Source organism: Nanorana parkeri, unplaced genomic scaffold, assembly GCF_000935625.1.
Source record: "Nanorana parkeri isolate BGI_ZX_2015 unplaced genomic scaffold, ASM93562v1 scaffold2774, whole genome shotgun sequence".
NCBI classification, from domain to species: Eukaryota; Metazoa; Chordata; class Amphibia; order Anura; family Dicroglossidae; genus Nanorana; species Nanorana parkeri.
Window position 1 is genome coordinate 30933 of NW_017309042.1, and position 17110 is coordinate 48042.

Sequence of the window (17110 nt, forward strand, 5' to 3'; positions counted from 1 at the left end):
TGAGCGAACGCCGGTATGTGTTCGCTCACCTCTCGATCTACTGAGCCGACCTGTGGCAGTCTCATTGTCACAGGTCGGCTAGAACTATGAGGTGAGTGAAAAGCACTCACCTCATAGTTCTCCTTTAAGGGCCCATTCACGCTATGGCATTGCAGTAACACACATTACATGTGTTGGTGTGATGTGGTGCCATTCATTTTGAATGGTTTGCCTTTATTTGAATAAAACGCTATTATGCTCTGCGATTTTCTGCTTCATATTCATGTCTGAGACTATATGGGACACTACTGTGTGAGAGGAATACCATCCAACTGTTGAGCCAGGATCAATGTCAATAGAGGCCTGCTGAAATCATGATGTACAATGCAGAGCTCACAGCCCTGCATTATACCAGAGGATACCGAGGGAGCTTTAACCCCTAGGCATAAACTAGCAATTAACCAATGCAGCACAAGGGTAGCCACACTGCAAGGGTTGTTTTTTTTTTCCATTCTTCCCCGGAGATAGGCTTTCAATATCACTGTGTTTAGACTAATATTAAGCAGTACCTTTGGATTGTATTCCTATGAACTTGTATGGAGACAAATGCAGTTCTGATCAGAATGCACAAGCTCCAAGATGGATACCCACCTGTCACTGTCAGATGCTAGACGGTATATACACTGAGTGGCCAGATTATTATGACCACCTGACGCTTGTAGGCAAATTAGCTATAATTACGCGCTGAAGTTGCTAGAGGGCCAGACCATTATAAATAGGGAAGCAGGTTGTTTACCACGACAGTAGAAGTGATTTGTTTCTGAAGATACGGGGAGACAACGCGATTTAACAGCCTTTGAGCGTGGGATGATTGTTGGCGCTCGGAGCCACGGAGCGAGTATCAGCAAAACAGCAGAATTCGTTAAATGTTCAAGAGCAGCTGTTGTTAAAGTGTTTAAAGACTGGACTGTCAGCCGAAAATCTGGGTCTGAACGTGCGAATTGTGGCCGTCAGCGACTAGTCAATGTTAGGGCAGAACGGAGAGTGGCAAGACTGGTACAAGACAACAGAAGGGCAACAGTGCAGTGTCAGATTCCTCGCATCACCTTTCATCATCTCGTGGAGTCAATGCCAAGAAGAACCGCCGCAGTATTGAAGGCAAAAGGTGGCTCAACGAATGAACTGATGGGGTGGTCATAATAATCTGGCCACTCAGTGTACATTCCTTTACATCTATCTCTTTTTGAATACCCGTTGCTTGTTTCTTTACTGAAATGTATAAAAATGAATTGATACTTACTTCCAGTTCAGAGCCGCATATACATTGATATATTCAGAGCTGCTCACCAAGGCAACTGCAAAGATAACATTAATGAGAGGCGATCACTACATCTACTAAATATATATTGTTTTATGTCAATGTCACCATACCTAAAGCCAAACTCTGAGCATGAACATTTCTCTGGATTGCGATACACGAGCTGTTCTTTACCTTAGAAGTGCAGCAATATACTGTACATTTGGTTGGGGCTGCCTTTTGTGAATGGCCGAGTGGAGAAGGAGGTGGGGACAGGACATAAGCACTGCTCTCTAATGGAACTATAGCACTGATGTCTGCAGAGTGCTGGAAGTAGACCGGGAGCTGTACTCTCCAGAAGAAAGAAGAGAACGCTTTACAAACGGTTAGAGGAAAGCTAAATGTATATCACTGCAATGCTAAGATACAGAACTACTTCCATATCATTGTACTGATGTGAATGTGCAACTATGTAATGCGCTGCGTAAAAAGTCAGCGCTATATAAATACATGAAATAAAGAAATAATCCAGGGAAGTGATCTTGCCCAGAGTTGAGCTTTAATTTTTAGAGACGGAAGTTCAGAGATTACAGCGGTGTCAGAATGAATGAAAGTTCCAATTTTACCTAACACAGCAGCAATGGGACACACATCATTAGGGGAAATACATTTTAACATAGCAAATGAACAAATATTGTTTTGTGAGTTAAGACTCCGTGTTTATATAGGCAACTCAAACTGAGCATTTGATTAAAAAAAAAAAAAAAGTAAAAAGGAAAGGTCACCTTTACAGAAATTTGAATGTCCAAATAAGCATTAGTACTAGTGCTTGGTGGTGACCCTAAGAAGTGGGGAAGGTGCACACGAGACAGGTCCCCCAATGACTTCCAACTCTTTCTATTTGTCTACATATATGAGAACAACAGTATCATTGCAGTATTTACAGGGTTAATCACAAAAGGGTGAAGAGTTTGGAGAAGGCAGGGGAAGTAAACAATATAGAACAACATAGCTGATTTGGAAAAAATTATCCAATTCAGCTCACTTTCCAGTTCAGCTAAGTTGTCCTAGATTGTTCTCATCTCCTGCCTTCTCCAAACTCTTCACCCTTTTGGGAATAACCCTGTCAGTTATAAGTGATACATAAAAGCAGCATGGGCTGTGGTTCTTAGTCAAGGTCACCTGAGATCAGAAGTAGTACTATTAAAGAAATCTCACCAGAAGATGAAGCTTGTAAAACCTCAGGGGGACCCAGTGTATATTGCACTTGGCCCCACTGCAATCGGTGAAGGGGTTGCTGAGCGGCGTGGTCGGATAGCTTACCCCCAACCCACCCCTCCCCCTCCACCAATCGCAGGATTTTCTCCTGCGGCCCCCTAGGGTAAACCAAGGTCATGACTATTGAAGCTACATATTGCTTTGTGGCTGTAGGACCTTCCACTCTTGAACATTATCTTATTACTAAACAGTGGAGAGGGGATTTGAGAGGCAATGCACACTGAGCCTGCACAAACCCCACTCCCTGCTTCTCTGAAAGCTGCCAAATGGAACATATTCAGCTCTGCCATGCAGCCCTGTGCCCTCTCTCATCTCCTCTGCCAGTAACAAGAAATACTGAGCTCAGACCCACTACCAGCAATTCCGGGGATAGAGAGTGGAGGAATAACCGTCAGCTTGTGTTGTTGTGAATATCAGCAGCTGGAGAGGAGTGCCGCTGTTCACAAAAAAAACCCCACAACAACACGAGCCAGCCACTCTACTTGTCTGAGAGAGACAACTGCCCTGTTATGCCCAGAGGAGGTGGCAGAGGGCTGCAGAATGAAGAGGGGACGGTGACCTCAGTGCTGGCTCTAACTCCCCTATAGAAACACCCATAAATTGGACTTCAGACTGGGGTTAAGTTACAGCCGGCACTGACAGAAATAACAATTGGATTTTATTTAAAAAAAAACAAAAAAAACCTGCACAGATTTCAAAAGGGGCTAAATGCAACGTGCACTGGGTCCTCACGGCGTTTAATACACATTTTCATCTCCTAGTGAGACTTCTTTAAAGGAGACCTATGAGGGGAGTGAAAATCATAGTTCGAGCCGACGTGTGACAATGAAACTGTAACACGTCGGCTCAATAGATCGGGAAGTGAGCGAACACATACCATTGCTCGCTCACTTCTCGATCATCTCCCTGCAGAGAGCGTTGACTGTCACTCACGGCTCCCTGCAGGGATCCCCCCTCTCCAACCCTGCAGCACTGACTGGAGGAACGAACAGGGGAGGGGGCGGGCACAGCTGGCTCTGCCTCTAGATAGGCAGAGCCAGCTGTCAATCACGCAGCTGGGTGGATCTGGACAGTAATGTCGGGATCCGTACCGGCTGCGGCGGTCTCAGTATACCGCAAGCTGTAGCTCGCGATATACTGAGCTTTGGAATTATAAGGAATGTCACCAGCACACCAAGCTGTGGTGTTCAGCAATTGTCCATTTTAATGACAAACAGTTTTGCTTTTCCTTACCCATGAGCAGAAAGTGTGCGATCTGGAATTTGTAGAATCTGAAGGAGATTATTGTGACTATGAAGCAGACAACGTGGAACACCAAAAGTCCAATCACAAATGGTTCTGTCCAATCGATTGGCTACAGACAAACACAAAGGAAGAATTTCAATTATAATAGTCTATATATCCCTAGATCGTAATTCTCCTCCCGCTTCGCCCTCCTCCCAGATGTGACCGAGAATACTAGTGAATGATGAGCCAGGCCCATAGTACATCGGGATGCCGGTGTTCTGTCAAAAACTCAGAACCGTCGAGGTCTCCGACTGGTGACATCACGTCAGGTGACTTGCCAGTAGGAGATTTAGACCAGATGCGCTGGTGCCAGCAGTGCCGCTGTCAATGCGTCTGTGCGGTCACTGAACGGCAGAATCAAGTCCTCCAAACAGCGTTAGTGTGCCTGTGCGCCCATCCGACGGCACAACATGCTAAGAGATTAAATGTTTTAGCATTGGGTAGGTGCGCTTTTGGGTGACCACGCAGGCACAGTAACATGGGGGGGTCGGAGAACCTGCAGGGGATTGCGAAGCGGAGCAGAGACGGGAGCTCACTATCCCAATGGGATGCCAACGCTGGCACCACAAGCGAACCAACACCGTCTGGTCTCCATCTGCTACTGGTGAATCATCGGATGTGAAGTCATCAGTCGGGGAGATCTCGACGGGGCCAACATTTCGACAGAACACTGGTATCGGCGAGTACGGAGAGAAGAATATGGGTACTTGATACTGGAAAAAAAACTGTATCAGTGCATCCCTATTTATTTTCCTAAAATAATTGCCATTTATATAAAACAAAACTTGTTTCTACCCATTATTGTTTGTTATACCTGCTGATCTTTTTGCAGAGACATCTTATCTATATTTCCATATGCACCTGTATGCCGTTTCTCGGAGTGGGTTTCCTAATGGAGACTACAGTGGGCCATGTCTGTGTAATGGCCACTTGCCCACGTGACAACACAGGAGTTCAATTGAGGGACAAGTACAGAGCGTTGTCACCGTATGGCAGGAAGAGCCTGAAGAAGGACCTCGGTGGCAGGATCACCAGGGGGGTTATTTCAATGAACGCTGCACATTTGTAATGACTGATGATGATTCTGGGAAATGCCAGGAGATTGGTAAAGCTTATCTGTGATTTCAGTGACACAGAGATATTGGAGGAGACACGTCATCGAAGGGGAGCAGGACAGAGACAGTCAGCTGTCCGCTAACAGCGCACGTTATCCCCGAAGAAGACTGTAAAGAACGTTATCATATCACAACCCCAACACTGATGCTTCATATACATAGCCCTGTGACAGGGTCACGTGATCATAACACAGGCTATATTCCGCCATAACGAGAACCTTACCGTACAATAAGCGGCGATCTAATAACTCCTCCCCCACCGGGGGCACTTACCGCACGCTGGAGCAGCGCCCACACCCCGGACTCCCGCTCCATGCCTGCCACTTAGCTCAGGAAGTGCCACTGTGACAGCGGGGAGGAGATTCAAAGAAGGCTCCTCCCACTGCCCCGCCTTCCAGCTGCCACTCAACTTCAGGACTGCTGTGGGTGGTGGAGATTCAGAGAAAACTCCTCCCCAACACCGCCCACTGTTCTGAAAGTAGGCAGCGGTAGGCGGAGACCAAGTGCAGTCTCTTCCCACCGACCCGCCCTCTGGCTCTCAGAGCCTGTAATAGCGCAGAGCGTTGTCGAAGCCGCGCGCTTGTTCACTTCCGGGATCAGACGGAGCACGTGATGCCAAAGATCACAATGGCCGGATGACGACGATGTCCTGTGTGGATGTGAACAGGCCGCGAGATGTGAAAACGGGGTTATAAAGAAAGATATAAATTTACTAAAGTAAAAGTCAGACATTCGTCCTGGCAGAGTTTATCAAGATGCTCTGGGAGGATTTATTAAAACTGGCAAATAATATGCAACAGTTGCCCATAGCAACCAATCAGTGTCGCTATAGTTAAAATGACAGAAGCTGATTGGGCAACTGCTCCAGTTTTTGTGTGCATAGTTTTGCTGCACTCCTACCTTCAGAAAGCAAAATATTAAAGTAAATCTAAAGCCAAAACCAGAAATGTCATATTTTTTGTACATAATTACACATAACTCTAGTTCCACAATACCTGGAGTGCTAAGGTTAACTAGTATAGAGCAGGGGTAGGCAACCCTGGCCCTTTAGCTGTTGTGGAACTACAAGTCCCATGAGGCATTGCAAGACCCTAACAGGCATGAGGGATTTGTAGTTTCACCACATCTGGAGTGCCCAGGTTGCCTACCCCTGGCATAGAGCATATATAATACAGGTCACCAGCAAAAGGAAAAGCTTGTTACAGAGCAGAGACTTTTAGGCCCCATTCACACCTAGGCGTTCCGTGAATGTGAACTTGCAGTGCCATTACCCAAACGCACAGGAAAAAAAGTGGGACACCTGTAGCAGAATCTGCTGCATTAGATACTTTCCTGCGTTTATCACATGTACACACCCACTCAAATCAATAGGGACGTTTGGCAAATGCAGGGGACAATTGTGCGTGAATGCAACCCGCATTTCTGTTGCGCCTGGGTGTGGATGGAGACTTATTGAGAGGTCACAAGCTCTTCGGTGTGCTGGTGACATACACTATATTGCCAAAAGTATTGGGACAACCCTCCAAATCATTGGATTCAGGTGTTCCCTGAAATTTCCTTGCTACTAAATATTCCACAGTCACCTTAGTGGTATTATAACATAGTGGAAGCAACTGGGAACAACAACAACTCAGCCACAGAGTGGTAGGCCACGTAAAATGACAGAGTGGGGTCAGCATTAACGCGGAGACTGCAAGCCCGGCCTTCTCGTCCAACATCAGTACCTGACCTCACAAATGTGCTTCTGGAAGAATGGTCAAACATTCCCATAGACACAGTCCTAAACCTTGTGGACGCCTTCCCAGAAGAGTTGAAGCTGTTATAACAGGAAAGGGCGGGCCAACTCAATATTGAACCCTACTGAGTAAGACTGAGGTGCCATTAAAGTTCATGTGCGTGTAAAGGCCGGCGTCCCATTACTTTTGGTAATATAGTGTATTTCATTAACCCCCCGCGCACAGCACCCTCTCATGCCTCTGCTTGGGCCCGGCCCTAGTTGTAAGCATGCAATTCTCCACATTCTGGTGTGAACCATCCCTCCCGCCATTATAATGGACAAATAGAATGTGAAGGTGGACGCCTCCAATAATACCACAGGCTCTGTTCTCGAAGCTTTACACAAGGATGAGGAGCTTCATTTTTAGGCATGTGACTGTAAGTTTCAAATCTCATTGGACTCAATTGAAAATACCTGTCACTAGTGAAAACAAGGATCCTTATCCCCAAGTTTTAGCTTTGTAAATTGGATCCCATGTGTGACCATGATTAACGGACAAGTCCAGCTTGAAACACTCCAGGCAGAGGGTTAAGTGCTCATTTTGTCTAGGAGGGCTCCAATAAAGCATATTTACTCACCTGATCCTCGGCCCCTCTTGGTTGCTAGACCGGTCCCCGCAGCCTCTTCCCCCTCTGATGTTATTGCGTCTTACAGATGTCCATTGACTTGCATTAGACATGAGGACACCGAGGGACAGTCCACCCGCCGGAGCAGAGGGGGAGAGAGGTGAGCACCGAGTGCCACGGGACTGAGGCTCAGGTGAGTATATATGCTGTCTTTTGGGGGTTTTTTTTTCAATAAAAGGATTTTTTCAAAAGTCTGGTGTTTTTATCAACAATATATTTTAACAGTTTAGTGAATGGGCAGGGGCACAAGTACCCCTTACTCATTCACAAGGAAAGGGGGGGCACATCTGAGTGCCCTTTTATTAAAGGGGTACCCTGATGTGAATAAGCCCCCTGCCCGCACCCCCAGAACCAACGCCCCAGGGCTTGTGGGGAAGAGGCCCTTGTCCCCATCGGCACAAGGTGCTTTTCCAGGGGCGACCCTGGAAAAGCACTCTCCCAGTGCCCGCTCGTCCCCCCCCCTTTCCTGCCCTGCCAGGCCTGTGCCCGGATCAAGGGCCTGGTTGGGAATTTTAGGGGGGACCCTACATCTTTTTTCCCCATTTTTGGGAGAGGGGTTCCTCCTTAAAATTTCTACCAGACCTTAAGGTTCGGTATGACTTTGAGGGGAAACCCCACACACTTTTTTTTTTAGGTTGTAACTTGGGGTCCCTCCTAAAATTCATACCAGATCTAAAGGGTCGTGTATGACTTTTGGGGGGAACCCCACACTTTTTTTTTTTTAAATGGTGTCCCTCCTAATTTTCCTACCAGACCTTAAGGCTGGGTTCACACCTAGGCATATCGAATATGAGCGTTTGTCGTGCGTATCGTGCCGCACGTTTTTTCAGCGATTCACGATAAAAAAACGTGCGACAAACGCGCGTTTCCGAGGGCTACCTGGCTGTATCCCAATGGATACGTGTGGCAAATACGCCCCAAAGAAGCTCCTGTACTTCTTTGGGAGTAGGGGGTTTTGCAGAGCGTTCCTACACGCTGTAAAACGCCCAGGTGGGAACCATGCCCATAGGCAATCATTGGTTTTCACATGTTGAGCGTTTTACAAAGCGTAGGAACGCGCTGTAAAACGCACAGGTGTGAACCAGGCCTTAGGGTCTGGTATTGTTTGGAAGAGGGAACTGCATTTTTTTTTTAGAAATATCAGTTTTTCTGCGGCAGGTTCTATACATACCGTATTTTTCGCTCCATAAGACGCACTTTTTTCCCCCCAAAAGGAGGGGTAAAATGTGCTTGCGTCTTATGAAGCGAATCCCGATGCCCGAGACATGCAGTTTCGGGCGCCGGGCGAGTAGTAGGAGCCACTGCTCGTTTAATACGAGTGATCTAATGAGATCACTCGTATTAAAACCGAGCAGCGGCGACGATGGAGATCACCATAGAGCAGACGAAGAACTGACTTTCTTCGTCTGCTCTGTGTGATCACTGAGACCGTGGCGCTGTAATCACAGCGCCACATGTCTCAGCGGTCACTAACTGCAGCTTCTGTCACAGCTTCTGTCATAGAAGGTGTGTCAGAAGCTACAGTCTGTCGGGTGCTCCATAAGGCGCGCCGGACCTCCCTGCGTCCTATGGTCCGGTGCGTCTTATGGACCGCAAAATACGGTATATAGTGGTTTTACTACAATGATTGAATATGGGTTAATAATGTATTCTACTTAGAATCTTTAGAAAGTACTTTATCTACCCTGGCCAGTATTATTTTCAGAGCTCTGAGTCTGAATAGCAGATTAACCATTGGCACCTTTATCGATTGATGTGATTTATCTAATTAATTGCTACAAAACCTTTTTTTTTTTTTTTACTTGAATATACATTGATATTATGATCACAGTCACATTGAATCTTTCACTACTACACAATAATTGAGGTGGAGGAGCGAGGCGCATCAGACCTCACCACACGGTTTCAGGAACTTTTCACATCATAAACACAATCACTGAATATTGATGGAACAAAACACTCAATAAAAGAGAGGTTAAGTCCATTGCCTTTATTTTATTTTAACACATTTTTAGAATTTTTATAAAAACTATCATGGAATATTGATACACATTTTCATTTAACAAAAGATAGTTTACATCCATTGCCATTTAATGTAGTGTTTTTTTCACTCACTTCCAAGTAACGAATCACGACACGAGCATCACCACTTTTTTTAATAAATTAATGATTGCCTTTAAAACGGACAGAAAATATCCACGATACATAGGAGGACACGTACAATAGGTACATTATTTAATACCAAGCGCAACATATTGGCTCACATTGACAAGGTTCTATATCGCACAGATTTGCCACTTTACAGGCAGTTCAAGGGGACCCCCCAGGCACGATATTTAAAGGAATTTTTCATTTTAATTGTTACACTTTAAGCAATGTTAAGATCACTGCTCCTTTGAAAACTGTATTTTTTAAAAGTGTTTTTTTCATTGATACATGAAAAGGGTTTATAGGGTGGCCCAGGTCAGTACCCAAATCCCCATAAACCCTTTTATGGTCAATAAATTGCATATAAGCCTTCAAAATGGGGAGATTTGATTTAAAGAGTTCTGGTCTCATAGACTTCCATTCAGCTCGAAGTTCGAGTTTTTTCATGTTCAAAAGTTCGAACTCGGGTGTGTTCATACTCGTGACTTCATACTTGTGACTTAGAAATGTTGAAAACAGTGATGAACAGACATGTATCATTTTTGAAAAATGTTCAGCAATGGCAGCCCCTCCCAGAAAAGGGTTTCCTTTAAACAGTATTTTTTATACCTAAAGAAGAATTTAAAGAAGAACTTCAGGTAAAAATGTTCCTAACCCTACAGTGGGGCTACCCCAGCTTACCACAGCACCACAAGGGTTAACTGCTCGTTTGGTCTAGGGCTGAAAATAACAAAGTTATACTCACGGAATCCTCCTTGCCATCTGGCTGTGACAACGGTTCCTGCAGTGTGTCCCCTCCTCCTTTGCAGCAATGAATGTCCTTTGGCATCCTCACGTCATATACAGGGACCTTAGACCGCTGCCGCAGAAAGGAAGAGAAGCTCCAGGGACCGGTCTAAGAGCAAGCTGGCTCAGAGGATTGGGTGAGTGTAACTTTGTTATTTTCATCTCTAGCAGTTAAACTGTGCAGTGCGAGGGTAGCCCCACTGCAAGGGTTAATTTTTAAAAACTTACCTGGAGTTCTGCTTTAATCTTCTTGGCAGATGCAGCAAACTCACAAAGAAGATTTTGTTACTCTGCTAAAGCTTGTAGCTTGTCCAAAGAAAAGTGATGTTTGATTTCAGAGTAGCCAATAAACACAACTTCTAATTCAATGTATTGTGAGAAGTGTATTGTTAGAAAGTTACCACTAGATGGCAGTATATCACTTTGTATTTTTCCTGATATTTGGACAAGCCGAGAAGGTGTTACTGCACAATGCTTTGTAAATCTGTCCAATACAACTCATATGTGTTGAAGAGAAGAGTGAAACAAAACAGAAGTCACCTTTATTTTTTTAAGACTAAGTTTGCCTTTCATTTCACCCTAAATATGGGTGTAACATAATCATGGTCCGATCGCAACCCTCTACTGCACTTGAAGTCCATTCATTCTTCCTCCTGATGTTACTGCATGTCTGTACCGAGGGATGTACATGTGCAAGAAAATTGAAAATTCATTCATACTCACCGCAATTTTCTTTTCTTAGTTATATTCCATGGCAACGCTGACAAATGGGTTAAAGTCTTCCTACCCCTAGTTGACAGGAACAAGGGTTAACGTGCACTCCTCCTAGCCTATATAAGCCCCTCCTACTCCTGAGTTCCCCAGTCTGAGTACCAAGCTAAGTATCCCATCGGGTGGGAGCTCAGCGCTGCCATGGAATATAACCAGGAAAAGAAAATTGCGGTGAGTATGAATACATTTTCAATTTTCCTGGTCATATCCATGGCAGCGCTGACAAATGGGGATTCCCCAAGCAGAACCCAGTGTGGGAAAAAAACCTAACAAACACAGTATATAATGCTGAAAAATATTTTAATGAGCGACCTGATGGCGAGAAAGTAACACACTTCTGCCAAACTGGTCATTAACTGCAGCCCTAACATCCAATCTGTAATGTCTAATAAACGTAGATTTGGAAGCCCATGTAGGCGCTCTGCAGATTTGGTCCTGCTGCGTGACCGGACTGACTCCACCTTCTGTTCAATCCTCTGGACTCTGTCTTCGGACAGTCAAACTACTCCCTGACTCGTGTTAAACTCTGCTGCCAAATACACCATCGTCTGGGATGGAACCAGATTGCTTTTTTCCATATTCAATACCCATCCGTACCTTCTCAGGGCATCGATACTGAACTCCCTGCTGAAGTTTGCTTCCTCCTTCGAATTTGCCAGGATCAACACATCGTCCAAGTAATGGAAAATGTTGATGCCCCACTTCCGGATCTCTGCTATGATTGTAACAAGAACTTTCAAGAAAGTCCTAGGAGCAGTCCTGAGGCCGAATGGCATTGTCTTGAACTGGTAATGCCTGTGGTTGATACAGAACCTGAGGAATTGTTGATGATCTGGAGCCACAGGAATGTGGAAGTATGCGTCCTTCAGATCTATTGACGCCATCCACATTCGTGGGCGGACCATCTTGATTATAGTTCGAAGGGATTCCATCTTGAACTTCCTCAATCTCACAAACCGGTTGAGCTGGTGAAGGTCCAGGACCGGTCTCCATTCGCCGTTTGCTTTGGCAGTCAAGAACAGATGGGAGTAAAATCTTTGGAACTGCTGTTTCTCGGGAACAGGTACAATGGCCCCTTGGGCCAACAGGGATTCCACTTAGTCCAACATAATCAACCTCTTCCCCCCTTGGTGGGAGAAAACGGAATTCGAGTTAGTAACCTTCGTCGATGACTCTTAGTACCTGGCGTCCATCACCGACCTTGCCCAGAGACTTGAGAATAGCTGCAGTCTTGCCCCCACACAGCTTTTTGCCTGAAGTTACAAGTCTACTTTCCTGGAGTCTATTAAACCTCATTTCTCAACAACATTACACTAGCATCATAAATCTGGTGCAAATATATTCCGTGCAAGTTCAAACACTCACAATTGCTATGATACATTCCCTCCAATGTATACAATGTGAGGACTCCCAGGGAAATACTATTGCTGGAGACAAGCAGGTGGGAGAGCTGTCTCAGCTGGCTTGTAGGATCGGGTGGCTATATATTTTTTATTTTCAGCTCTAGAACAAAACAAGCAGTTAACCCTTTGCGGTGCATGGGTAGCCCCACTGCAAGGATCAATAAAACATTTCCCTGGAGTTTAAGTATGTTGTAAATTCTTAGCAACAATTTTGACTTCAAAATTACATCTGTATTGAGAGCATTATAAAAACTGCTGTTCCCAACCTTCTTTTAAAAATGATGGTTTCCTGTGAGTCTGGATGGCTTCAAATCATCTTATCTACTGACCCAGAACAGATATGAAAAGTTTTGACTTCAAAAGCTGCATACCTGTCACCGACTGTTAAAGTGACCCTGTCATGAGAGACGTGTTGGGGCTGCCATTGCAATTCTTGATGCCTGGCTGTGTCTGACATCAATACTTTACCTTTAACATACGCGCTCAAAATCCATGCCAGAAAAGTATTGAAATTAATTTAAATGTGTTTTTAGCTTGGGAAGGAAGCATTAAGGGCTGGTTCACATCATTGCATTGTGCTAAATGCACAGGATCCATGCTGATTGGCTGTCATCGTGATCCTTTAGCTTTAAAGGAAACTGATAATAAAAAAATAAAATTACTGAAGCTGCCATTGTTTACCATCCCTTCTGAAAGTGCTAAGTTCTCTGACGTTAATGCTGATGCATTGACTTTAGGGCTGCTCCTCACCATAGTGTTGCGTATTAATGAATGCAATCACACAGTGCATGGTACTGCATGCTTGGTATGCTGGTGTGTTGTGTTGCCGTACATTTTAAATGGCACCCAAATGGACTTCCAGGCAGGCGTGTGTTGCAATGCACCGCACTACAATAACGTGTTGCGATGCTGTGCGGTGATAGTAATGCATGCACAGCAAAACACATTATTACTGTACCACGCATTGCGCGACACTGCAATGCACGCCCATCAGAAGATACATTTCCAGATAGCAAGCAATTGAGCTGCAAGTTAGAAAATGACTTTCTAAACAATTGCTAGACTTGCCAAGCTTCAAAATTTTGTTGCAAAAGTCTGCATTGCAAGTCTCCAGATCAACGTGCTTTGCAGGACGCTTGCTGTAGACTTGCCAAGCAAATTTGCTACAAATTCAAAAAGTGTCAACTAGAACTTGTGCTGCAAGTGTTCTGCAAGTCTACAACTTGCCAGGAATGTGTGCAGCAAGTTAACAAGAATTACAATTTAACCCTGCCACAAGTTTATGAAAGTTATCCTTGCTATCTGGGTAGGGGGTGCCATTCAGAATGATTAGCAATGCAACACACATGCGCACCTAGAGTGTGAACCGCCTCTTAAGTCAATACATCAGCATGAACGCCAGGGAACTAGCGCTTATAGAAGGAGCCGTTAAGGATGGCAGCCTCAGTAATTCTTTTATTATAGGCTTCCTGTAAAGGTAAAGGATCATCGTGACAGCCCATCAGCACAGATTTGCTTTACATCACACAGAAAAACTTTACAAACTGTTGAACTCTCCAAAATGAAATATTCTTGTTGAGCAGAGACGTGGCCCTGAGCAGCTGTAGAGCTGGGAACACCTGTCTAAAATGATATTTCCTATAAAACATGTCAAAATATCAGTTTTTATGAAAAGGACCCTGAGATTTGTTACACCGTCCCTCTCATCGGCATCAAATGTTATGATCCAATGTGTGCAGGCCATGCCGGCTATTCTGCAACAAGAATACAAGATTATCCGGCTTTAATAAAATATGAGTGTTTGCTGTAGCACTGAGATACTACAGGCCTAAAGAGGTCATACTAGAGGACAGTATTTTGCAGTTTCATATGATGACATTACATAAATGTTTCTATTCAACATATATATTCCTGGATTTTTTTTTTTTAAAGTAAACATCTTTATTTAGTATAGTACGTCCTGGTGACTGTCATTAGTGAAAGTGAAAGAAAATCCCCAATTTTGGGGAACAAATGGGAAATCTTCCAACGGGGACACTAATTCTGGGGACCCTGCTAACCACCAAGAATTTAGAGGAATTTCCTCTCACTTCCTGTTGTTGGACATGAAGTGAATGGAAATCTCCCAAATGGTACATGGTGGCAAAAAAACCCCCAAAAACTGACAATGGTTATAACCCTCCCTTACTGGCTTCAGCCCGCAGTGCACTTGCCCACACTGGAACGTGTGGTACCGCAATGCCCTGTGTTCCACTGTGGTGTATGCATGATTTTTTGCGATCGCACCACAAAGGAACACAGGGCATTGTGGTAGCATGCATTCCGGTGTCCAATAGTCACAACATTCTCCTTATTGATGGCATGCGCCTAAGATCCAGGCACTACAAAGGGTGCTTAGAAACAAATCCGAACATTCAAATATGTACTTACCTGCTGCGTTGTTAGTTTGCACGGTGACAGGTTCTCTTTGATTGAATATTGCAGAGTGCATTCGCCATACTGAGCTGATAAATACATCTTGAGCTCAGCATGGGTTTCAGCAGAATTTCTTCCCCATAACGGGGACAGGAGTGAGTGTGATATACTCCAGAATGTGTTCAGTGTTTCATTTCCGGGAGAAGATCACTAATAGCTGATTTATGAAGTAGAGATAATGTTGCCCATAGCAACCAGTTATTATCCAGATGCTTTTTTGTTATTATTTAACTCCCCCCGGTAAAACATGTTTACTCGCCATGGAAAAAATATAGTTTTTCCTTTGCTCGCTGCTTTAAGTGTGTTTTATTATTCGCAGTATCATCGTGTTTACTTTATATTTAAACCTATTACGTGTTTCCCCGAAAATAAGACACTGTCTTATATTTTTATGGGCTCAAAAAAACACACTAGGTCTTATTTTCAGGGTAGGTCTTATTTTTTTTTTTTTTTTAATGTACAACAATCCAAACGTATTCATGTAGAAAAGTCTACATGTATTCATGTACAAAAATATGGTGATCAGAGCAATCAAGGGTGCAGTACCTTTCCAAGAGCAATTTGCTAACCAATTGCTGTCCAGAATGAGCAAAGCGCACTTTCACTATCGATTCCTCACAGGTGGAGTGCATTTGGTATCACTCTGCCTGTGACAGGAGCCGGCGCTATAGAGGAGGAAGCGGCTTATGCGCCTCTGCTCCCTCCGGTGGCCCGCCCCGCTTCCCCGTAGCGCTGGCTTCGTTGGCACCGCTGATTCTCAAAAATTCCCAAAAATAGTACTGGGTCTTATTTTCGGGGTAGGTCTTATTTTCGGGGAAACAGGGTAATAATGTAATTATTGTGACGATCTGAGAGCTGTGTGTAGGATAATTGCTGGATGTGAACAGATTGCTATATCACAAGTAGATTTTTAAAGAAGTCCCAGTTCCACTTCTTCACCTCCTCAATTACAGCCGACAGTTTATTCTGTTAGCTCAAAATGTGCACTCAAGGCTTGTTCACACTGAATATCTTGTCATGCAATACGCTCCCTTTATCGGTGCTGGGGAAAATGCATGGATGTGAGGAAATACATTGTTAGCAGCTTGTTTATACCAATGCAGTGTTGCAGCAGTGCGTTGCAAAAAAAAGTCCTGTGCACTGTATTTCGGGTGCATTGACCTGTGCTTTGCATTTAATGGAGGGACTTTGTCACTAGAATAAAACTGGATTCATACATTTCAGTTTTTTCCTGATACATTTTCCATTATGAGAACTATTTAACGGAAAATGGGTCACAGGAGGACATTTACTATTGATCTTCTGTGACCCAAAACTAAATAGCATAAGTGGGCTAATGCCAGGTAAATGCTGACAGCTGCAGCTGGGTAAGATCAGTGGCATCACAAGGGGGGTGCGGCCTGCACCTGGGTGACACCATTGGAGGGGCGACACCAAAATGACTCTCAGTCATTTTGGTGTCACCCCCTCTAAAAAGTCAGGCACTCGGTCATGGACGAGAGCCTGACAGTGTCAGGAGAGTGGAGGGGACCCGGGGCGACCCCTGGGTAAGATCCCAACAATATTGTCAGGATCCACCCTGCTACCTGATTGACAGCTGGCTCTGCCTCCCTGGAGCCAGAGCCAGCTGTGCCCGCTCCCTCCCCTGTCTGTCCCCCCAGTCAGCGCTGGAAGAATGGAGAGGGGATGGGGGAATCCCTGCCAGGCTCTGTTCTCTGCAGGGAGAATTTCAGGAACTCAGCGGTCAGCAGTATGTAATCGCTCAGTTCTCAAGCTAAAGAGCTGACGTGTGATAGCTGCAGTGTCCAATGTCAGCTCTAACTATGGGGCATGAGTATATCTCACTCTCCCCATAGTTCTCATTTAAAATGTCTCATAAGGCATGTCAACCGTGTTGAAATGCATCAATCCTTCCTTTTATCGATGTCAGATGCACATGGCATCACAAGTTGAAAGCAATGTTTTGGAACCTAGCATGGTCCCTGCATCAGGCAAGAAGCACAGTCACTGTGCTTCTTGCCTGTTGCAGGGTCCATGCTAGGTTCCAAAACGTTGCTTTGTACTTGTGATGCCATGTGTATCTGATGTCAATAACAGTATTATTACTATTATTATTATACAGGATTTATATAGCGCCAACAGTTTACACAGCGCTTTACAATATAAGG

The 17110-nt window shown here is 44.6% G+C and overlaps 1 protein-coding gene across 1 annotated transcript in view; it reads right to left on the reverse strand.

The window, feature by feature from the left end:
- Window positions 1–5330, reverse strand: part of TMEM18 (transmembrane protein 18) — a 9018-nt gene extending 3688 nt beyond the window's left edge. Inside the window, exons 1-3 of the mRNA XM_018574155.1 lie at window positions 5230–5330; window positions 3788–3908; window positions 1280–1334 (exon numbers count right to left, since the gene is read on the reverse strand). Coding sequence (XP_018429657.1) covers window positions 1280–1334; window positions 3788–3908; window positions 5230–5271 — 218 coding nt within the window. The 5' untranslated portion in view covers window positions 5272–5330. The remainder of the gene's footprint in view (window positions 1–1279; window positions 1335–3787; window positions 3909–5229) is intronic.
- Between the last annotated feature and the right edge of the window lie 11780 nt (window positions 5331–17110).